Source organism: Engystomops pustulosus, chromosome 8 (assembly GCF_040894005.1).
Source record: "Engystomops pustulosus chromosome 8, aEngPut4.maternal, whole genome shotgun sequence".
Lineage (NCBI taxonomy): Eukaryota > Metazoa > Chordata > Amphibia > Anura > Leptodactylidae > Engystomops > Engystomops pustulosus.
This window is the reverse complement of record NC_092418.1, coordinates 20,760,248-20,785,094: the sequence shown is the minus strand read 5'-3', so window position 1 is coordinate 20,785,094 and position 24,847 is coordinate 20,760,248. Positions and strand designations below refer to the sequence as shown.

At 47.9% G+C, this 24,847-nt stretch overlaps 1 protein-coding gene across 1 annotated transcript; it reads left to right on the top strand.

Moving 5' to 3' along the window:
- Positions 1-2,324: 2,324 nt before the first annotated feature.
- XPO6 (exportin 6) lies at positions 2,325-24,454 on the top strand. Its single transcript, XM_072120120.1, has 24 exons — positions 2,325-2,914; positions 4,764-4,854; positions 7,069-7,181; positions 7,375-7,572; positions 7,657-7,816; positions 8,820-8,897; positions 12,876-13,377; positions 14,718-14,844; positions 15,367-15,476; positions 15,561-15,669; positions 15,809-15,901; positions 18,525-18,594; positions 18,961-19,120; positions 19,401-19,493; positions 19,648-19,792; positions 19,865-20,011; positions 20,158-20,344; positions 20,423-20,578; positions 21,489-21,603; positions 21,681-21,852; positions 22,367-22,528; positions 22,648-22,746; positions 23,265-23,495; positions 23,831-24,454. The coding sequence occupies exons 1-24, from the start codon at positions 2,912-2,914 to the stop codon at positions 23,930-23,932; spliced, it is 3,423 nt and encodes a 1,140-aa protein (XP_071976221.1). The 5' UTR covers positions 2,325-2,911; the 3' UTR covers positions 23,933-24,454.
- Positions 24,455-24,847: the final 393 nt, after the last annotated feature.

The window sequence follows — 24,847 nt, the reverse complement described above, 5'->3', positions numbered from 1 at the left end:
GGAGGACAGAGGGGGCCACAATATGAGTGAGCATGGAGGACAGAGGGGGCCACAATATAAGTGAGGATGGAGGACAGAGGGGGCCACAATATAAGTGAGGATGGAGGACAGAGGGGGCCAAAATATAAGTGAGCATGGAGGACAGAGGGGGCCACAATATAAGTGAGCATGGAGGACAGAGGGGGCCACAATATAAGTGAGCATGGAGGACAGAGGGGGCCACAATATAAGTGAGCATGGAGGACAGAGGGGGCCACAATATAAGTGAGCATGGAGGACAGAGGGGTCCACAATATAAAAGAGCATGGAGGACAGAGGGGGCCACAATATAAAAGAGCATGGAGGACAGAGGGGGCCACAATATAAGTGAGCATGGAGGACAGAGGGGGCCACAATATAAGTGAGCATGGAGGACAGAGGGGGCCACAATATAAGTGAGCATGGAGGACAGAGGGGTCCACAATATAAGTGAGCATGGAGGACAAAGGGGTCCACAATATAAGTGAGGATGGAGGACAAAGGGGGCCACAATATAAGTGAGGATGGAGGACAGAGGGGGCCAAAATATAAGTGAGCATGGAGGACAGAGGGGGCCACAATATAAGTGAGCATGGAGGACAGAGGGGGCCACAATATAAGTGAGCATGGAGGACAGAGGGGGCCACAATATAAGTGAGCATGGAGGACAGATGGGGCCACAATATAAGTGAGGATGGAGGACAGAGGGGGCCACAATATAAGTGAGCATGGAGGACAGAGGGGGCCACAATATAAGTGAGCATGGAGAACAGAGGGGGCCACAATATAAGTGAGCATGGAGGACAGAGGGGGCCACAATATAAGTGAGCATGGAGGACAGAGGGGGCCACAATATAAGTGAGCATGGAGGACAGAGGGGGCCACAATATAAGTGAGCATGGAGGACAGAGGGGGCCACAATATAAGTGAGCATGGAGGACAGAGGGGGCCACAATTTAAGTGAGCATGGAGGACAGAGGGGGCCACAATATAAGGGAGCATGGAGGACAGAGGGGGCCACAATATAAGGGAGCATGGAGGACAGAGGGGCCACAATATAAGTGAGCATGGAGGACAGAGGGGGCCACAATATAAGTGAGCATGGAGGACAGAGGGGGCCACAATATAAGTGAGCATGGAGGACAGAGGGGGCCACAATATAAGTGAGCATGGAGGACAGAGGGGGCCACAATATAAGTGAGCATGGAGGACAGAGGGGGCCACAATATAAGTGAGCATGGAGAACAGAGGGGGAGCCAATATAAGTGAGCATGGAGGACAGAGGGGGCCACAATATAAGGGAGCATGGAGGACAGAGGGGGCCACAATATAAGTGAGCATGGAGGACAGAGGGGGCCACAATATAAGGGAGCATGGAGGACAGAGGGGGCCACAATATAAGGGAGCATGGAGGACAGAGGGGGCCACAATATAAGGGAGCATGGAGGACAGAGGGGGCCACAATATAAGGGAGTATGGAGGACAGAGGGGACCACAATATTTAAAGGATTAAATAATAATAAGAGGGGGAGGAGAGAAAGGGACAATAGGAGGGGGATTGGGGCATTGTGATAATATACTGTGCCCATATTCTATTAATTATACTGAGGGGAAGTGGTTTATTATGCAAAAAACATTTGTGACGCGCCACTCTTTTTGTCCCTCTTTCTTCACCCCAGAAGTCGGAGCTATGACCCCTATATGTCCCCTATTATGTGTAAAGCGCTACGGAATATGATGGCGCTACATAAAGATTATTATTAAGTATACTGGGTGCTGACGTCATGCAATGGGGCATGTGACCCCCTAAAAGTCACGGTGTGGGGGAAAGAGGACGTGGTCAGCACCAACATTTTTTTTTCCCTTCTCCCTGGTAACTCTCCGAGCTATGCTGACCCCTCACATCTACCTCTGACCAAAATTCGTTATATGGTCCAGAAAACCACCATCTACACATAACCTAGAACATTCCATGATGTTACTACTACTCCCAGTACAAATAGCTTCAGTTCATTAGAAAAAAAACGCATGCGATAATTCCACGTCGTCTCCATTACTGAAAACCTGTCAGATCTGTGTCACCCCCATCTGTTCCACCACCAATATGGCGGCCAGGAGCTGCACAAGCACGCGTCACGTGACGAGTCTCCTCCAGCTCCGGCAGTTCTCTTTCCTCCTCTCCCATTGGTCGATTCCAGAAGCTAAGACGAAACATTCCTCTACCAACATGGCCGCCCACGTCATTAGCCGCGCTGATTGGTTACTCCAACCAATCGTCCCGCCTCTCTTTCTTTTCAACGTTATCTGATTGGCTCCGGTCCCGGGCCGGCCAGGATGACTTCCGGCCAGGCGGAAGGAGTGTACGGCTCTGTCAATTAAACGGGGGCAGACGACGGAAAGGAAACGGCAGAGGCAGTGCTGCTCTCGACCGGAAGCGGAAAGCCAGCTGGCTAGAGAGACCCCCTATGGGAGTGGTGAAGGCTGACCTCTGACCCCCCCGTATATACATCCCTGCATGGGTGTGGCCCCTGACTCTGACAGGGGCCACATGTTCCGTATATCGGCCGCCCAGTCACCGTATTGGCAGTAATCTTCCGTTTTTTCCCTTCACCATTCATTTCTGCCTGGCATTGCCCCCTCATGCTGCTGCCCCTATGGGATACCCCAGTAGTAGGTCTCCCCCATTGGGGTGTTAGAGGGGGTCACCCTGTGTGTGATTTTATGTAGTGATGTGTTAGTGTGGCCCCAGGGCGAGGGCCGCAGCGCTTCCAGCACATCACCAGGATATTTTATACTGTTATAACCTGATTTACCCCCCCGGGAGCACATCTAGCGGGCGCTGGGACATGACCCGCGGGCGGAGGCGCTGACACACGGGAGAAGACATCACAGGATGGTGAGTGGTGGGTCATAGGGGGGTTATAGGGCGACACATCTGCACTGGGGTGTCTGCAGGGTACGTGCCATGTGGTAGGTTTCGGATTTCGGTTCGTATACCGCGCCTCTGCTCTTTAACCACGTGGTAGTGACAGTTATAACTGGAAATTTTTGGGTTTGATGTTACAGAGACCATGGCAGGTCCTGTCTCTAGGACCCCCTGCTGCTCCAGTGTAGAGGGGCTGCAGTGGTCTAGCACCGAGCTCCTTCCAGGAATACTCAGACTGCGTTCACACCTCACCTTCTGAAACGCAATTCAATAGGACGCCGGAGGGGCTTCTCCTCATATAGCTGCTTCAAATCAAACGCCTGCGAACGGTAATGAGCACCACGACACGTTACCCATGGAAATAACGCAAAGTATGTGGTGCTCGTTACCGATCACATGCGTTTCAGTTGAATTGAATAGAGAATTGTTTCCAAACTGGAGCGTGTGAACGCGGCCTTACTATACTAGCATGATGACCCTTCCATTTAAAAAAAAAAAAAAATAATAAAATCTTGGAGCTCATAGGTCAGACCCCACTGATCTCCAGGTGATGACATATTGAGGTAACATAGTTGGTTTTAGACATGAGACCCTCTCTTTCAGACAACAGCCAGAGTTGTTTCCCCCTAGAATTGTGTGTAATCAGACCTTTGTTTATATTCCATGGTGGTAGCTGGTGACATGTCCTCACACTTCTGTGCTCTGTGCATGCAATTGCTCCACTGCCTTTTTTTTTTCAGCTCGGTGTGAGACCTGTAGCGGGCTTCTGGTTAAAGACTATAACAGTCCGTCAGAGAGGAGGGGATGGGCTGAGCAGCAGGTTAATGCACAGAGCACAGCAGTGTGAGGAGACCAGTATTATTATCCTGTAATATAAATCCATCATACATCACAGACCAGCGGTCACACAGCGGTATGATTACTCTCCAGGGACAATACCTAACACTGGCTGCTCTCTGTATTGTCACAACCAATGGTTTCGGTCAGGTAACTCCATAATATTTACATAACTTACAAGATCCTCGCCTAATGGCAAACTGGTCCATCTTCATTATACACTGATGCTATTTTTAATTTTTTTTTTTCCGGCCTGTATACTACGTATTCCTGCAGTGATGGTTATATAGGGCCTGTGTTATTGCTATCTAGTGCAGCAGCATGTAAACATATATCAGGTGATGGCCAACCTGTGGCTATGAGGATAGTTAGCTCCCAGGAAGCATCTACAGATGTGGGCATTAATAGTTGGGACTGACTCTTGGGGTTTTCTGTATTCTAGCACAGTGAAGCCGCCCTGTGATCTGTACAGAATGGAACAATAAATACATTTGTGATGGGGGGGGGGGGGGGCAAATTTAAAGGGGTTCGTAGGATTTTTATATTTTTTAATCGACATCCAATCAGGGAAGGGGTCTAACTCCTGGCATACCGCTTATCAGCAGTTGTGGTGCAACATAGCCTGCCTGCAGTTCCATCCTAGTGAAGACCATGCAAGTGCCATGTAATACCAAGCGCAGCCACTATACACATTACAGTGCTGTGCTTTAAGGACTGCAGCACAGTCAAAAAGCTGATCACCAGCGGTGCCACGTGTCAGACCACTGATAGGATTTTAATGACCTTTCTTAAGGGTAGGTGCTTAATTAATATAATCTGCACGATGGCTGGGAGGCTGTAGGTCCCTGCACGATGACTATAGGGGATGATGTAATTTTATGTGAAGAATGTTCTGCCATGCTGGGAGTTGTAGTCCTGCCAGTGCTGTCTGCTCTATATACAATTACCACCATCTGACTTTCTAATCCTGTTGTATTTCCAGGCGTCGGAGGAGGCCTCGCTGCGGGCGCTGGAGAGTCTCATGAGCGAGTTCTTTCACACCAGCACGTCCAATGACCGGAAAAGAGAAATCGGTGAGCCAAACGGTGACGCTTATGACTTAATACATTGGGGGGGGGTATTTTTAGGCGACCTTGGATGATACTGCTGCTATTGGATAACCTGAGGGGTGAATCTCAGCCGGAGCAGAGTCGCACGCAGAAGGTGGTCTGGGGTCTTGGGTGATACTGACGTGTAATTATGTCACGTGATCACCAGCCGCAAGTTCACGTGGGTGATCTTTCTGTTCATTGGTGCAATTGTATTTGTAACGGTTTTTCTTATGTTTTCCTTAATCTTATTCAATTTTATGGGATCAGAGTCTGATACTAGTGTCCCCATCACAGGGATCGGGATTCTACTCTGTAAATGTAGTGGACAGGTCTGAACAGCGGGACCCCCATTCTTGTGATCACTGGAGTCCCACACATCATATACCCTGGGAAAATGTTGTTTGATGATCTCCCCATTTAAAGGGGATGTCTCAGTAAGACTACCTCTACCCACAAGCTCTGTGAGGTTATATGGACGTCATAGAGGATGGGTGGGGGCTGTCACTGGTGAGTAAAGAGATTCTTCATGTCCATATATTATATGGCTGACTTGTAACACTACACTTGGAGCAATGTGGATGCCTGCAGCGTTGTTTCACGTGTGGAATTTGCTGCCCATTACTCCAATGCAAGGGGTTTTACGATGCAATTCCCTGGCTCCAGTATAGACATGACACTTCTAGGATGTGTGGATAGTAAGCTGAGAGTAACATAGATACTCCTCATGGTGGACTGTATTCTTGGATATTGCCTAAAGGCAGGGAGGAGGAGGGAGAAGCCTGGGTCAGGACATGGGCAATGCTCTAGTATACCCTGCTGCAGAGGTGACATCATTGTTACTGGATAAGTAAATATTCTTGCATGTTTTGGAGAAACTACTACTAGAATATCTGCCAGTTCATGCTGGGAGTTGTAGTTCCCCAAGAGCCGAGGTTGGACCCCACCAGTTTGGGTAAGGGGAAAACACAGTGACCTGAGCCACCATTCCTGGACGTGGTAAAACTTTGCAGAGCAGACTGTTGCATGTGTTATATTATGTGTAACTTCCTCCTGGGTGGTTTAAAAAAGCAAAAACCCGGCTGGGCTATCCCCGATCTTGTGAGGTTTTACCTCCTGTCTGTACCAGGCCATAGCACGGATAAGTGCACTCCAGTTTTTTCAGCTTTCCAATAGTGCACAAGATCTCTGCTTAAAGAAAATCTGCCATTTGTTTTTATGCATTATGAACCAAACATACCTTGAGAATGCTGTAGCTACACTAGTGCAGAAACATAACTTGTTTAATCTCTGCACTGAGTGGTTTTGCTGAAAAAAACAATTATAAAATTCAGGACCTTGGGAAAGCTGGGTGCCTACATAAGCACATTACAGCCTGAACTGTGCAGACAGAACTAATCAAGCCGAGCTGGATCACTCATACACAGCAGCTAGGGGATAGTGCAGCAATTGATTACTTCTGCCTGTCAGGGATAGCGCAGTGGTTACATCATTCTCTCGAGCAGTGCATAACTAATGTGAAAGGAAACGGCGACCGAGCTTCATTATTATAATTTTATAATAGATTTTTCAGCAAAGCCACTCGGCTCAGAGATTAAACAAGATATGTTTCTGCATCAGTCTAGCTACAGCATTCTCGAGGTATGTTTGGTTTGTAATGCATCAAATCAAATGGTAAATTTCCTTTAATGTCAGTGAAAGTGATCACATCCCGAGACTGGAAAACCGTTTAGGCTAAAAAGTGTATAAATGTGCAGCACGTCAGTTTTATGGGCACATTACACATCCTCCAGTAAAGCTCATACTTGGAGAGGAGTGGACCCGATGTTCCCATTCAGGGTTCGGGTTCGACTGCTAGGCGCAGACGTATTGCCGGATTGGTGGCCAAACTGATGCCCGTGGCTTTCAGCCATGGCTATGATTGACCTGAAGGGCCCCTCTTGCCAATCACAGCCATGACTGTTCGCTCAGTAACATGTCTGGGTCGGGCAGCCAAACCCTAATGGGAAGGTTGGGTCCACTCCTCTCTACAATATTGGGGTCTGCCAGTCACAGCTAGTGTCTGTCCTGTGAATTCCATTATATCAGAGCCTGATATGACTACAAATCCCAGCAAGTCTGGGTATGGTGAGCTGTTGTTCCTGCTTCCCTGTGTTTTCTTTCCTCCTCATTGACTCCTGACTTTGCTCTTCTGTGCAGAGGCTTTGCTGAATAACTTTGCTCAGCAGCTCGGAGCCTGGAGGTTCTGCTTCTACTTCCTGTCCAGCTCACACAATGACTACGTCCTGATGTACAGTCTCAGCGTGTTTGAGGTGAGGACATGTTATCACAGTCAGCTACTTCCTAGTCCTCTTATAGGAATTGTCTATTTCTCAGTATCTGTGTTTGATGATCTCTGCCTTGGTCTCGTTTGACTGAGGCCGCTGTTCTTGAGGCCAGTGATTGGCTTTTATTTGTCTGAGATAAAGTTGGGGAAGTTTTTTAAACATTGTGTTTATCCTGCAGAACTTGATCAATAAGATGTGGCTGGGCGTCCCATCGGAGGAGAAGATGGAGATCCGCAGCTCCTTGCCCAAGCTCCTCCTGAGCCAGCACAAAGCTCTTCCTGGCTTCATCTGTAACAAGTTATGTAAGGTGATTGTGGACATGGGCAGACAGGACTGGCCCATGTTCTACCATGACTTCTTCACCAACATCCTGCAGGTACGGGGGTCTCTGTCTGGGTGCATGTAATAGTCTTGTATGGAAGCCTGTACTCATTGTGGCCCTCTGTCTCTCCTGGTGCAGCTCATCCAGACCCCCAGCACGACTCCATTGGGGTTGATTATGCTGAAGACTGCATCGGAGGAGTTGGCATGTCCCCGGGAGGACCTGAGCGTTGCCAGGAAAGAGGAACTGCGCAAACTGCTGCTGGAGCAAGTGCCAACCGTGCTGGGCCTGCTGACAGGTTGGGGCCGCTAATAGTCATTTATCTGTTTAGCTGAACCCAGAACTTCTATAGAAACTTATAGGGAGGAGGATAAACCTGTCCCATTCTGTATGACGGTCAGGGGGAATTCTGGTCTCCTGTTCTTCAGATTGCGGTAGGTCCAGTGGTCATGTTCCTCAAAAGAGTTTTCCGATGGGGCTGGGGAGCTACATTCTTTCCCAGCTCCTGTACTTCTGGTTTTTGGGCCTGCATTTTAGCACAGTGAGATCATGGGGACCTCCTAATCCAATGTGTATCCTCCTCAGACCATAGGGCATCCCTTATGTTGACCAGGGGACGTCCTTTTTGTTGTCTCCCGGTTCTAGGAAGCCACTAATTGGACGAAGTGGGTCCCTTGACGTGCCCCCTCCCCTCCTTCTCCAGAACCTCTAGCCTGGCTTGACCATAAACAGGAAGTACCAGAATGATTTGGGAGATGGGGTAAGGGTAAGGATGTGCCAGCCCTCCAGTGGACTGTCTCTATTCCTGGAAAACCCCTTTAATGACTGCAGTGGTGGATAATCTGTAACGTTTGCCTTCACCCATGGGTCACTAAGATGTGAAAGTTTTGTTTCTGGGACATGGATGAAACATATCCACTGGTTCTTATATAACCTCCATTTCTAGATACAACAAAGATGATTCTACTACAAGACAATACTGGTTATTGTGGTAAGGGAGACCTTTGGTTGGGGGCTATGTAGAAGAATGGGGGCACCGGGGATACACGGCTCTGCCGCTCGCTGAGGCCTTTGTCATATAAACAAATGTCGGATTAGAACCCGTTACAGAGAAGGAACCTGTTTGCTTTCATTTTCATTCCTGGCCGAGCGCTGACGACTTTTTGGCTCCGTCTACAGGGCTATTTGCATAGACATTTGCCTGCGGATATAAACCTAATTTCCAAGATATTTTGTTTAAAGGAACCAGGGCGTGTTTTATTTCCTGTCCCTCATGACGCATCTTTCTATTAAATACTCAGGAGTTCTGGAGAGCATATGGGATAAGCACAGCGTAACCGCAGCCACCCCTCCACCATCGCCAACTGCTTCAGATGCAGGTAAGTGGACAAACTCATAGGATATGTGCCAACTTAGGAATGTATCCCTAGTCCAAGGATAGGAGGAAACTTCCTAATCAGTGAGGATCAGACAGGTGGAACCCCCATGATCATGAAATTGGGATCCCAGCAATTAGGAGAACTGGGCGGCTTCTGTGGGAGTGGCCAAAGTTTGGCGATACAATAGAATTGAATGGACTGGCAGGGTTCATGCTCGGCCTGCCGTTTTACTCGTTCATAAAAACCTGGGCAAAAGGTGGTTAAGTCCACTATTGATTACTGAAACCTTAGCAGGTGGTGGTCCTTATGTTGGGACCTTTTAAGGTCCTAACATAAGGAAGAACACCGCTGCCATCTTCCAAGAACCGCTCCTCTCCTGACCATTGGTAGTGCATGGAATTGCAACTAAGCTCCATTCATCTCTACACAGCTGAGCTGCAATACCAGCACCAACCATAGTCAGGGGTGGCGCTGTTTTTGTAAAAACATACCGTATATACTCGAGTATAAGCCGACCTGAGTATAAGCCGAGACCCCTAATTTTACCACCGAAAACTGGGAAAACCTATTGACTCGAGTATAAGCCGAGGGTGTAGTATACAGCCAACCAGCCCCCATGTAGTATACAGCCAACCAGCCCCCATGTAGTATACAGCCAACCAGCCCCCATGTAGTATACAGCCAACCAGCCCCCATGTAGTATACAGCCAACCAGCCCCCATGTAGTATACAGCCAACCAGCCCCCATGTAGTATACAGCCAACCAGCCCCCATGTAGTATACAGCCAACCAGCCCCCATGTAGTATACAGCCAACCAGCCCCCATGTAGTATACAGCCAACCAGCCCCCATGTAGTATACAGCCAACCAGCCCCCATGTAGTATACAGCCAACCAGCCCCCATGTAGTATACAGCCAACCAGCCCCCATGTAGTATACAGCCAACCAGCCCCCATGTAGTATACAGCCAACCAGCCCCCATGTAGTATACAGCCAACCAGCCCCCAGCAGTATGCAGCACAGCCCCCAGCAGTAAATACTGCTGGGGGCTTAATACTTAATACTCACCCTCCGGTGTCCCCGATGTTCCTCGCGGCTCCCGATCCCTGTCGCGGCTCCCGGCGGCGTCTTCACTGGCCGGGAGATCGCGCTGGCCGTCGCACACTGTGATGCCGCGCTGTCGCCGCTGATGACGTCATCTGCGGCGACAGCGTCGCATCACAGTGTGCGACGGCCAGCGCGATCTCCCGGCCAGTGAAGAAGCCGCCGGGAGCCGCGACAGGGATCGGGAGCCGCGAGGAACATCGGGGACACCGGAGGGTGAGTATTAATGTATTTATTTTTATCACTGACTCGTGTATAAGCCGAGGCGAGGTTTTTCAGCACATTTTTTGTGCTGAAAATCTCGGCTTATACACGAGTATATACGGTAATCCTATTTTTCAACCACTTTAAGGAAGACTGAATTTTCTCTAGTATTGCACATCATTGCACCCACCTCCCGCCATTGTCACACTGCAGCACCCTATGAGCCTTGGTGTTTTCGTCTTCCGCCATGGATGACATTTCCCCGGAGATCAATGGCCTGTTACCCATTTCCTTCCTGTTCACGAAAGCTTTTTGTGGTTCCCTTGTGTAATGTGGCTGAGCACTTTACGCTTCTATCTCACGATGGGGGTGAGGCTTTGTCACTTACTACACATGTCATCGGACTTCCCATGCTGGGATGTGTTTTTAAATGGGTCCCACAAGTTGCGACACAATATGATCTCATCCGTTTCGTAACTTATATGTAACCTGTACAGATGGCATCAAGGATGTACATCCCGGCCTGGGAAATGGCCAAAATACATTGGCTGTGTCTGGTATTTCACTTATTCTTGTTGTCTTGATACAAGCTGCAGTACCAGACAAGACCATCACACCAGGGTGGCGCTTTTCCTGGAAGGGACAAAATAAAAATATTGATGCTGCAGTGTGTGAACGCTGCCTAGAGGCTTATTCACATATTACTTAACCGAAATATAGGGGACATCCTGTACCTGTGTGGTCCCGATTTCATGCAAGGGCAGCATACAATGTGTATGTATCTGCTGCAGTGTACACAATGCTGCTGCAACTGCATGGAGTCCGGCCTGTTTTGTGCAGCCCTGGATGAAACCTCTATGATCAGGTGATGCCATTTTTGTACCCAGAGTGTGTTTTACACTTGTGCTACATGGCTGACTACACTGATGATAGAGAGGACACTCTTTGCTACTTCCCCAAAAAACCTGGTAAGTGGGATCCCCCTAGAATCTCCTCCTGCATCGCTTCCCGCCCAGTACTCCATGTCTCTTACAATAGGTCTCTCTTATTCGGGTCACACAAATAGTCAGTGTTTTAGTTCTTTACATTTGCTGCAAATGAGGTCCGGTGAGAGCCGGGTTTGGGTTGGATGGGTCAGTGCCAGCCGCGGGCAGTGCTTGCTAAAGACCCGTGCCCTGCTGGAAGCATCCTTGAGATGTGTAGCGTAATGATACGGATATGAATTCCATGTCTTTACATGGGTTTGAGGAAATGTCAAGGTTTTACAGTGATGGAGCTCGGCGACCTTGAAGCTGCAGGGTAGTGCATGGTAGGGGGCGCTATCACTGTGTGTGGTTTGTATCTAGTGGCAGTTGTCAGGCCATGCTGGGAGTGTTGCGGTGTAGATACAGGCGAGGTAGGTAGTTTAGTTAGTAACGGGGGTGTATGCAGCTTCCCTGCACATCTGAGTGACTGGTGTATATAGGGTTTTTAAAAAAAAAAAAATACACCACTGTATATTTATGTAATTTTATTATATTCTTCTCCATTTCTCAAAATGATGGTAATTCTACAAATGACATCACCATGGGGCACATACATGTAGAAGGACTTATCTGTATCACCACACACAGCCAGGAGGGACCAGGAGATATTCCTTATGATTATCTATGGTTATCGCTTCTAGCTTCCCCTTTTAGGGGGTCATGCACTTTCCTCAAATGATTAAGGTTTGTGTAATGAAAGGTTATATAATCGTCCAAAATACTTTCTGTATCAATTCCTCAAGATTCTCTAGATCTCTGCTTGCTGTCATTATATAGGAAGCTTCATTGTTTACTTCCTCTGGATAGAAAACGGGTCCCTGGTCATGTGATGACACACAGGTGCAAGACTCGGTATATCAGTGGTCATGGGATGTCACACAGGTGCACAGCTCGTAATATCCCTGGTCATGGGATGTCGCACAGAGGCCCGGCTCGTTATGTCGCACGGCTTGTTATATCAGAGCTGTATGTTATAAGAGCCGTGTCCTTGTGTGACATCACATGACCACGGATCAGTTTTTATCTGTAGGAAGTAAACTGTGATGATTCCTATAGAAGGGCAGCAAGCAGAGATCTAGAACACTGTGAGGAATTGATACAGAAAGTATATGGAGAAATTGTCAATTATTTCATGACTGTAGAGGACCCCTTTAAACAGAATCTATATTAAATCTCCATCAGGCCCTTAATACATTATTTCTATTGCTGACTACATACTAATCCAATGTACATAACTATTGTGTTTGGTATGGAAATGATAAGTGTGACTACACAGGACTTGTTTGTAGTCTGTGACCATAGAGATGTCTGTGTGCTGTAGCCACAAAACCATGAAAAATCTGTGTGAATGGTGAATGGCAGAGCTGCTTCATTTTGCATTTGTGATGCTTTGAGATGATCAACAAAAATGTGGTTACAATGGGGTTGGTAGCTTTAAGACATAGCTATAAAGATCATTGCATGTATTATTTAAAGGGATTGTCCAGGCTACTAATTCCAAAAACAAGTGCACATATGTTGTGTTGTGCCTGGTATTGCAGCCCATTTCCATTTATGTCATTGTGGCTGAGCTGCAGTACCGCACACAACCATTAGTACGGAGTGGTGCTGTTTTTTTTCTTAAAAAATGTTCCTTGTCTTGCAGACGACCTTCTCAGTAACCTTGTGCACACCCCGGCCTTGACGAAGCAGCTGAGCCAACCACCTCCGAGCCTGGAGGCAGAGAGCGAGCGTATCTGTGCCCTGGCCCTCGAGTGCCTCTCGCATCTCTTCAGTTGGATCCCCCTCTCGGCAAGCATCACCCCCTCGCTGCTCACCACCATCTTTCACTTTGCCCGCCTGGGTTGCGATACCCGGTCACGTAGGACTTGCGCCGTCAACAATACGAATGCCGTGACCCTTAATGGCGGGGGCACCAGCAGCCCTCCGCTGCCACTGACATTGCCCACCTCACAGCAGGACTGTAATCGCCTGGGGGTCTTAGCGATGTCTTGCATTAATGAACTGATGTGCAAGAACTGTGTCCCCCTGGAGTTCCAGGAATATCTGTTACGCGTGTGCCAGCAGACATTTTACCTCCTGCAGAGGATAACCCGAGAGACGAACGCCCACAGTGTGCGCAGCCGCCTGGAGGAGCTGGATGAGAGGTACTGCCCAAATATTTACACAGGATAGGTGATAACTAGATGACCAGTGAGGGTCCTACTGCTGGGACCACCACTGATCACAAGACCCCTCTGTGTATCTTGTTAGTAGCAGCATGACTGTGAACTAGATGAGTGGGGAGAGTCCTACTTCTGGGGCAGCTTAGTATTACGAGAACAGGATCCTGTAATCTGGAGAATGGGGATCCCGTTCTCGCAAATGGGTGGAGTGACGTCCTGCTGCTCCATTCACTGATCATGTGACTGCCAGAGATGGCTGAGTACAGCTCTTGGTTCTCTCCGGCACTCCCATGGGACAGAATGGATTGGTGCGACACATACTCTTAACGTTTCACCCATTAGTGAGAACGGGATCCTCATTCTCCAGATCATGGGATCCTGTTCTCATGATGGTTATGTGAGGGTCCTGTGATCTGGAGAATGGAGATCCCGTTTTCACTAATAGGTGGAGCGACATCTGGCTGCTTCATTCACTGACAATGTGACTGCCAGAGATGGCTAAACACAGTGCTGGGTTCTCTCCGGCACACTCTAACAACAGAATGGATCGGTGTGGCACATATTCTACCCTTTAGTGAGAACGGGATCCCCATTCTCCAGATCAGCGGATCCTGTTTACGTGATCGTTTCAGAAGTAGGACCCTCACCACTCATCAAACTCAGTCCTGCTGCTACTAACAACATAGACAGAGGTCTAATTACAGACATTTCTACGGACTAGACCAAACAATGGTTGCAGTACTGTACGGTCACACCTGCTGACAGGTCCCCTTTGAGGCTGTGAAGATGTGTACATTTGGGCCTGTGCATTGATGAGTAAAGTTTAAGCAGTGGAGTGAGAATCTGGTAAGATGGGGGTCAGAGCCCTGGTCGCGGTCACATTGTCCTCCTGCAGCCGGCGGATTCATCGGTAATGATGCTCCTCTGGTCGTCTTGCTGATGATTCTGACTTCTTTACAGCCTGATCCCAGAGATAATCACATTGGCGTTGCTCGATATAAACCGCATCAAACGGATGCCATTACATGGGCAGTGATGCCCGCCTCTGTGCTCTGATCCTCTGCAGTCTCTGGTCACCCCGACCCAGTGAGGTCACCGCACACCCCAGGCCGGAGCCGCACATTACCATCGCCTTTTATGAAAATACTTAGAATTCTAAAGTTCTTTGAGGATTCTAACTCTGACGTGGAAAGCTGGGTGACTCCTATTAACCCTTACAGGGCATGCCTTTCAGGCGGACGTAAAGTTGAGTCTCCCAACTTGATACGGTGTTCTGATATTGCCCAGTGGGTCGGTAACCTCCCCTTTTAATGTCCTTGCAGTTACGTGGAAAAGTTTACGGACTTCCTTCGCCTCTTTGTCAGCGTCCACCTGAGAAGAATAGAGTCCAACGCACAGTTCCCCGTAGTAGAGTTCCTGGCGCTGCTCTTCAAATACACCTTTCACCAGGTAATGGGTTGGGCAGGGTACCGCCCCTTTAAGCCATGAGACCTGCATTCACTGTGGATGTCGCCAGTGCCCTGGCTGTGGATGGAGGTTTTCTATAGACATGCAATCCTTTCAGCTTTATATTCCAGGATTGTGGCACTAGGGAGCGTGTCCTCACACTGCTGTGCTCTTGGCTCTCTGCATTAATCTACTCCGTACTTTAACCCTTGTTTTGTGGGTGACGGCAGTAATGTTAAATCAGAATCCTACTGCAGCTTTTACATATAGCAGAGGGAAGAGACCATGGAGTAGTTCAATGCAGAGAGCTCAGAGCTCAGCAGTGTGAGGACACGCCCACATTGCACTTGGAGAAGCTGCAATCCTAGAATCCATTTTTCACACGTGATCTTCAGGAGCAATAACGCCCGCACTATGGATGGCAGTACTGATGACTGCATTTCGTTTAAAAAGGGTTTGGGTTTGCACATGACCCTTTAAGGGAGTGATTTTTAAAAAATATATATATAATTTTTGTCCCCGCAGCCGTCACATGAAGGTTATCTCTCGTGTCTCGATATCTGGGCCCTCTTTTTAGACTATCTGACAAACAAGATAAGAAACAGACTAGAAGACAGAGAGGCCATTATTGGAAGGTGAGTACGAGGTGACAGAGGGGGGTCTTAACCTGTGACCTCAGATCAGGGGGTCATTGTATTATAATATTCCATCCCTCCCAGGTACGAGGACGCTCTGGTGCTGCTGCTCACTGAGGTGCTGAATCGGATCCAGTTTCGCTACAACCAGACGCAGTTAGAGGAGTTGGATGACGAGACGTTGGACGATGATGTAAGTGGTGCTCGACTGCAATACCTTATAGGTTCCTTATGGGCAGGGGGGGCGCTGTTACTGGAGGAAATCTGCAATCACTTCTAATATTCTGAGGTCTCATTTTAATGCACTGCCCTGTGTGTTGTATCATCTGCAGCAGCAGACGGAGTGGCAGAAATATCTACGTCACAGCTTGGAAGTGGTCGCCAAAATCATGGAACTGCTCCCCACACATGCCTTCAGTACATTGGTGAGTACTGGATTCTTCTTTGTCTCTGGTCACCCAGAGCTCCACTCATTATTCTGCTGCTGGTGCAGTCACTGTGTACATACATGACATTACTTATCCTGTACTGATCCTGAGTTATATCATGTAATATACTCCAGAGCTGTACTCACTATTCTGCTGCTGGTGCAGTCACTGTGTACATACATGACATTACTTATCCTGTACTGATCCTGAGTTACATCCTGTATTATACTCCAGAGCTGCACTCACTATTCTGCTGCTGGTGCAGTCACTGTGTACATACATGACATTACTTATCCTGTACTGATCCTGAGTTACATCCTGTATTATACTCCAGAGCTGCACTCACTATTCTGCTGCTGGTGCAGTCACTGTGTACATACATGACATTACTTATCCTGTACTGATCCTGAGTTACATCCTCTATTATACTCCAGAGCTGCACTCACTATTCTGCTGCTGGTGCAGTCACTGTGTACATACATGGCATTACTTATCCTGTACGGATCCTGAGTTACATCCTGTATTATACCTCAGAGCTGCACTCACTATTCTGCTGCTGGTGCAGTCACTGTGTACATACATGACATTACTTATCCTGTAGTGATCCTGAGTTACATCCTGTATTATACTCCAGAGCTGCACTCACTATCCTGCTGCTGGTGCAGTCACTGTGTACATACATGACATTACTTATCCTGTAGTGATCCTGAGTTACATCCTGTATTATACTCCAGAGCTGCACTCACTGTTATTATGGTATTACATATACTATATACCAGCGTCTGGTGTTATTTCGCTGAGCACTGCCCCCACCTCCAAGTCCATTTTCCCTTATAATGGATCGGATATCTGGAGCCGGAGACAGTCTCCTCCACTTTCCATTTTATGCTTTTTCCTGTCTACTGAGGTTTGAGATCTTTATCATCTCTGGTAGTGGCGACGTTTTTCCTTCACGATCCAATTTCTGGCTCCTTTTTAATATCTTTAGTAAATTGGACAATTTGTAGTAAGTGGATTTCCCTGAACTTCCCCCAATTTTCTCTTTTCATGTTCCCATCGGGAATACGCTCAACTTTCTTGCAGGTAGCGGCAGTGAATGCAGATTTGGCAATAAGTGAAGCGTAACCGGAGTTTTTATTATACTGCAGTGGGATGTAAAGTCTATTACCTCCTCTGAGACCTCTCTCTGTGACATTACCTTTAAGGGTTACCCACCGGAGGTTCCTCTTTTTGATAAAATATTTTCTTACCAATGAGCTGATACGATGATCTACTTCAATCATATGCGATCTTCAGGGAAACCGGGAAGCAATAGTTTTCTCTGTAGCTCCACCACAGGACAACTGAAGTATTACACCAACATAATGTGACGCCAATGACCTGTATGTTAGTTAAAGGGGTTCTTCCACAGACCTATGGATAGGGCCTAACTTACTGATAGATGGGGGTCTCGGCAATGAGACCCCCAAAGATCAAGCGAACAAGGGGTCCCAGGTATTTCAGTTGGCCCATCGTTGCTCCCGGAGATTGGCAGCGCTCGGCAATTTCTGTCAGCTCCATTGAAATGTATGGAGCAGAACGGTCATGTGCGAGGAAAGGACGAGGGGTTCGACTGAAGTACCTGGGACCCCTCATTCTCTTGATCTGTGGGGCTCTCATCACTGAGACCCCCACCGATCAGCAAGATAGGCTCTATCCTGTGGTTCGTGGGACAACCCTTTAAGCATTTCATATTCGGGGACAGGGAGACACCATTTAGTATCTGCAGTCTGTTCTCCGCCTTCTTCTCGGTCTTAAAGAGAACCCGTCATGCAAAATAACCCCCCTAAACTAAATATATTTTCATAAACTGCCATTAGAGAGCATTGCCTCTATCCCTTCATTGTCCCTCTACATGCCTGTAAACCTAAGCAATGAGGTCCTAAAGCTGTATGCAAATGACCTGTGAGATGTCCAATGAAGCATTAGCATATTCAAGCTGTCCACTCTATTCATGAGTGGGAGGCACAGCCACACCCCCAGTGCATGACTGACAGCCTGTATAATGATGTGAGGCTGTATAATGATGTGCTTCCTGGTGCTGGTGGCCACGCCCCCTGCAGCCTGTGTGTGTGTATAGGAGAGATACAGCAGCTCCAGGCAGCCATGTTACAGCAGAACATGTCAGATTCATGTGTAGCTGATGTCTGTGTCTCTCACCTGTGTATTAGGAGGATGCAGCATGTCAGCAGATGCAGCACACACACACTAGCCATGCTTTACTATACATTACACACAGACATGAGCAGGGGGAGGAGAGGGGAGGGGTAACAGGGGTGACATCACTGCCTCTGACCATGTGACCAGCCTCATTTACATAATAAAGAAAAGATGATTTTACAATAATTAATGTATGAAATAACTAGATAAAGGCTGGGATGGGATCCTTGTGAGCTGCTCCAACAGGTAGTAGTGACAGGACAAGTGACACAGACCTGATGACAGGTGTCCTTTAAGGGGGTTTTCTCGTGTCCGGTCACCACATTCCATTATTCATGACTGATCCTATTCTGTATATATCAGTTTTTGCAGGGTTAGACATTGCCTTTAGTATAACATAGTCCTGATTGTCTCTTTGCAGTTTGCCGCGCTGCGGGAGAACCTGGAGGTGTATCTGGGGCTGCAGCAGTGTATAGTGAGCACCGGGGCAGGTACGTATCATTGGCAATGGGTAAGACTTTTCAAATTTGAGTTTTTCTTGGATTAACTATTGTACAGGTGAACAAAATCAGATTAGTGGGGTCCAAACCCCCCCCCCCCCCTTAAAGAGATCTGAGCATGAAAATAGAAAATATTCAATAATTCTTTAAGTTTTGCAAAGGGTGTACAGTACGTCCTCTTGTACAAGTTTTATAGCTCCTCTCTTCACGTGAATAGTGGGGGGAGACACGTCCATGCCCTCTGCACACTGACATCATCAGTAGTGACACAAGCACGTCATAGGCAGGGGGTGTATGGTATAGGATTGCTGTATATGTACACCAGATAATCTATAAAGGATTCCTCTGCCCTTACAGAGCAGCGTCTCAATGTCACTGCTGAAAACGACTGCCGCCGCTTGCACTGCTCCTTGCGGGACCTGAGCTCCCTCCTCCAGGCTGTCGGGAGACTTGCGGAGTACTTCATCGGTGATGTGTTTGAGGCGCGCTTTAACGATGCCCTTACCGTAGTGGAGAGGTAATGCTTGGCACCTAACACTGGAGATTTCTTAGGGAGTTGTTCTCCCGTACCCAAAAGATGTAGGATAACAATCTGATCACAAGAATATGGATCCGGTGCCCCCTAATTGATGGAGCGGCAGGTTGATTGTGTACGGCTTCTCCAATTATTGCTTAGATACATGCTGGAACGGCCACTCCATTGTTTAGGGGGGACATAACCCACATTCTCATGATTGTTGGGGAGCAGCCACTCGCATTGTTCAATTAAACGTAATTGTTCACAATGTCTCCCCCAGGTTGGTCAAAGTCACATTGTACGGCTCCGAGATCAAGCCCTACAACATGGAGACGGCGGTGCCATCGGTGCTGAAGCCGGATCTTGTAGATGTGTGAGTATCTCCTCCTGACTTGTGTGGGGCTCCTGCTTGGCAGATGAGGTGTGAGTTGGCGGTCTGGCATGCTGTATTATAGATGAGTACAAGGGAAGGGTATAAATAACAGGTTTCTACAGTACATAATATCTGCGGTGTTTACCCCTGGCAGCCATGCCCAGTCCCTGGCAGCGTTACAGGCTTACTCCCACTGGCTCGCTCGCTTCTACAGTGAGGTTCAGCACCAGAACCCTCAGCAGTTTGTGTCTATAATCTCCACTGCGATGGAGGCGCTGCCCCCTCTCATCAGCACCAAGGTGAGTCCTGGAGGAGATGGTTGGGATAGAGCTGGTTTTAGAGGCACTTTGCTTATTCTTGAGTCTTTGCAGGTACCAGAAAAGCTGCTGCTCTCGGCGTGCCATCTGCTGGTCTCTGTGGCCACCACGGTGCGGCACGTATTCCTGATCAACATTCCTGCCGTCCAGAAGGTGTTCAGCCGCGTGACTGATAGTTCTGCGCAGAGATTACCAGAAGAGGTAGGTGGCGTTTGGGTATGTGCACCATAGTCCTGGTGCTGTGGGTGCAGCTCCTTACACAGAAGGGTGATCCGGGTTCTCCATGCTCTCTATGGATCTCAATCCGCCACCATTTCTTGCACTGAATGTTCTTCTCCGTCCTGCAGGCTCAGGTGCTGCTATGTCGCGCTCTGTCTAATGTCCTTCTCCTCCCATGGCCAAATGTCCCAGAAGGAGAGCAGCAGTGGGCAGAGCGCTCTAGTCATCATGCCAACCTCCTAAATAGCCTGACCAGAGAATACCGCCAGCTGAAGGCTACAGCGCCTCCTCAGAGGAAGGGACAACTTGAAGCCAGTGAGTATCGGTACGCAGCAGCCATCACTGAAATCTATAATGGTTTCCTCTGACGGTTTCTGTCTTTTTCTCCCCTAGCTAAGCGGGTCATCTGTCAGACGCTGGGGGTGTTGAAGGACATTGTAGAGAACATCTCCGGCGAGGGCACCAAATCCCGGCAGACCTGCTACCAGTCTATGCAGGAGTCTGCTCAGCTCTCCCTCGCCCTCTTCCCAGCGTACATCCACCAGTCAGGTATGTGGAAACTATAGGTAGATGAGTTCAGTAACTTATACTGTAGGTTTCCCCTTCCACATTAAAGACTCTGATCCCATCCTCACTGCATTGGGAACCACTGAGGAATGAAAGAGTCCTCCCTGTGGATTATGCACATGTGTAGCCATTACTTCATTCACTCACAACCCCATGGGAGTAAATAGAGTGAAAGTCTAAGATGTGCACCAAGATCTCATTCACAGGGGCCTCAGAACTTTTGATCCCTGGTTTTCCATCACTTGAAGTCTCAGTAGTTGGTTGCCAATCAATCTGCGGATCTATGGATAAGGGTTTTTGTTGGGACAACCCAGAGCTCCCTCGGTGAGGAAGGATCTCATGGAACATCAGCCCCACAGAGAGAACCTGACTGTTTTGATGCTTGGGGGACTTAAACTTGGCCGAACTTTTGTTGTTGTTGAGAGTTTTTTTATTACACCGTTCACCTCTCAATCCTCTTATTTCACTTCTATCAAGTGTGCATGTTATTAGAGGAGTCAGAGGACATGTCTGTCAGCCAGGCATATGGATATCCTCTGTGGCCACTGTTGGACTTCCCATAGATGACATCCTGCAGATTCTCCACACTATCCTGTGTATAAATAGAGATGGTAATACAAGGTATAGGGGGTATTGTCAGAAGGGCAATGACTAGTAGAGAACTTGCAGAACCCAACACCTTGGTCGGGAAACTCTCCCGGATTAACAGTCTCCATAGAGGGATAACATAACGCTGTCTCGCAGCCGCGTGCGCTGGTGTGATGTCTAATAAGAGTGCTATGTTGTGAAATTGGGACAGGTCTCATAGGGAGGAGGATTTCTATGTTATACATTTGTGTTTTTGGCAAATTGCTTGTGCACATGTCACCTTCCTGCTCTTCTTCTCCCCTAGATGTGACCGAAGAGATGCTCAGCTTTTTCTTGGCCTTATTCCAAGGACTCAGGGTACAAATGGGGGTGCCATTCACTGAGCAGATCATCCAGACCTTCCTCAACATGTTTACCAGGTAACTATCCCCCCATATCCTGACATCCTGTCCGGGTTATTACACCCAGTACTTATTGTATGGCACCCTGTGTGCAGGGAGCAGCTGGCGGAGAGCATCTTACAGGAGGGCAGCGCCGGCTGCCACGTGGTGGAGAAGTTTCTGAAGATCCTGCAGGTTGTAGTCCAGGAGCCTGGCCCGGCCTTCAAACCTTTCTTGCCAAGTATTCTGTCCCTCTGCATGGAGCAGCTCTACCCCATTATTGCAGAGGTAAGTGCTCATCATTTGGCTCTTTGAATACGGGATAAATGCAACTTATTATAAAACCCTTTTAAGAGGATAAATGTCTGATCGCTGTGGGGGATCCGCTTGCTGGGAACCCTGTGATCTGCAGACCTGCATAAGACATGTGGATTGGCTGCCACTATGACGCCACTGAGTTTAGTGGCGCACAGGACAAACCCAATTGGTGCCCCATCATGCACTCCATTGACTTCGAAGGGGCATAAGAGTCAGATGTCCAATAGAAGTCAATGAGGAGCTGGTTATTTTAAACCTGCACCTTAAAGCTCTTCTGGGACAGAGGTCCCATGCAGTATTGGGCATCTCAGAGCAACTTGCAAACCCTGTTCTGCCTATTTGCCAGGGATTCCAGTGATCGGACCCCTTACAATTCAGACGTGTATACACTATCCTTTGGTGCTGGAAGAGTCACAAAGCATTAATAAAGAGAACTCTTGTGTCAGCGAATTTGATTTTCCTCTGTCTTGTAATCTTTGCTCAGCGTCCATCCCCCGATGTAAAGGCCGAGCTATTTGAGCTGCTCTTCCAGCTCCTGCACCACAATTGGAGGTATTTCTACCGATCCTCCGTCCTGGCCAGTGTGCACCGAGATGGCGGCGATGAGCCCATGGAGAACCAGGCACAGTTCATTGGCGTCATGCAGGTCAGTCCAAGCAGCTTTGTAGTAGTCTCCTTCATTTAAAGAGCTACTTCCAAAGTTGGAAGATTCTCTGATGTACAGATGACTGTAAATTAACTATGCAATAATCTGTGTTACCTCAGGCGTTTGGTCAATCATTTCTGCAGCCCGATATCCATCTTTTCAAGCAAAATCTTGGCTATCTGGAGACCCTGAACAGCAAACACAAGTTGTACCATAAGGTGAGGTGTGATATGGGGTGGACATGTATCTAATATGGCTCTCAAAACACTCACTTAGCCAAACCCGTTCCTACACTGTACTGAAGACAGTCAACAAGGTGGAAGCAGCTCTGTCTAGAACTGTGAATTTGTTCCTTCTGCAATAGATATACTGAATTGGTCCTAATCCCGCATCATGTCTTAGGCTTCCTGAAAGTCATGCTTGAGCTGCCTTACCAGGAGGCTAAAAGAAGTGTGGTTTTACTTATCCTATCCTGGAAACCCAATTTGCATATATTCCCATGCATCTCATCAGAGATTTCCCAATTATCCTTCATCCTGTGTTCTTCCGGAGGTGTTGTGCTGTGGCTTGTTTCCATCACCCCAATGGGAACATGTGTATACTCAGAAGAGCTGAGCTTGCATGCCGTGTCTGGGAGCCCGGTGAATCGCCTTTTAAAGGGGTTGTAATAAGATTTAGTGTTCTGAACACTTGTAACATTACCATCTACTGACCATAGTCTCTTCTCTTCCTCTAGAAACTGTTCCGGGCCATGATGCTGCCTCAGTTTGTCAGTGTTTTACTTCAGGTTCTTATCCACAAGTCCCATGATCTTCTCCAGGAGGAAATCGGTATCGCTGTCTACAATATGGCGTCTGTGGACTTCAGCACTTTCTTCTCCGCCTTCTTACCCGAGTTCTTAGGCGGCTGCCAGGGCCTTGATAGCGGCCAGAAGAGCGTCCTCGCTCGCAACTTCAAGATGGAAAGGGTGAGGACGACTTGTTGCAGCTACAGATATATATTCTTTGTATTATTACATGTGCCTGCTGTATTATACAGCTGCCACCCAACTCTTCTGTCCCAGGATCTGGCTCTATTAACCACTTAGATGCCACGGTCAGCATTGACTTTGGCACCGAAGTGGTTAAAAAGGAGTGGGATCTATGGCATGAGGTCGCATGCAAAATACTGTCCGGTCCATTGGGGCAGCTCAAATGCCTCCCAAACCAATAAGATTGCTGTGAAGATAATCATTGGCAAAGCCTAGGTAACCCCTCTGATGCCACCACTATGATCTAACACTCCTCTTGTCTTCCCATACAGGACCTGCCCTCGTTTACTCAGAGCGTTCATCGTCTGGTCAACGACCTCCGGTATTACAGACTCTGCAACGACAGCCTCCCCCCAGGAACTGTGAAACTGTGACCCCCCCCAATCCCCCCCACAAGCCTGAATCTTGCATCCACAGTCTTAACTCACCCGCTACAGATGTGAATCGTCGCTCCTCCACTCATCCCGTACATAATTATATTTTTTATTTTTTAATATGGTTTTAGCACTTTCTCTCTGCGAGATCTCGGTGCCTCCTCCTCCCCTTGTTTACACCATTCAATCCCTTTGTGTAAAGGGTTCTTATCAATCCCTCTGGTAGCTCGGGGGTTAAGGAAACTCTCCCTTGGCTTTTAACTGTACAAAAAAAAAGTGGATTTACAAAAAAGAAACTTCATCGCCATTCCCTGATCCCGGAGAATGTGGGTGAGCGTTGGCCATTACGGACTCTGACGTCTGGATTTTTAACACCGTATAGGCCACTTAGTTGCCCCCGGTCGGTTGGGGTGCACATACTTTATTATGTATTTGTTTTATATATATATTTTTTTTTTTTTGTTACCATTCCATTGTGAAATTGCAGTCGCTTCTTGCGAATAAAATAATTGCCTTGTTTAATGGCGCCTGTTGTTGTGTTGTAGTTCGCAGACTTGGGTTATGACGTAACTACATTGGAAAAGGGTTTTTAAGACGCCGCCACCTTGACTCATTTATTGGGGGTGGTTCTACTGATTCTGACACGGTTAGAATTTTCTTCTCTAGCCCCCACCATTCCCAAGTAACCATCAATGTAAGTTTTAACACGCTGTATGCTAAGTGGGTTGTATACGGTCAAGTGGGTGGACAGCCTGGCACCACCCACCTGACATTATAGAGGTAATTGGTAAATTGGGTGTCAAAACTTAGTGGTTACTCAGCAATTCTGCAGGAAAGGGGGAAAAATTCTAATTTTGCTGGAATCTGAGAACCCCCCCCCCCCCTTTTCCAGGACTCAGAGGGGTTGCAGTGGTG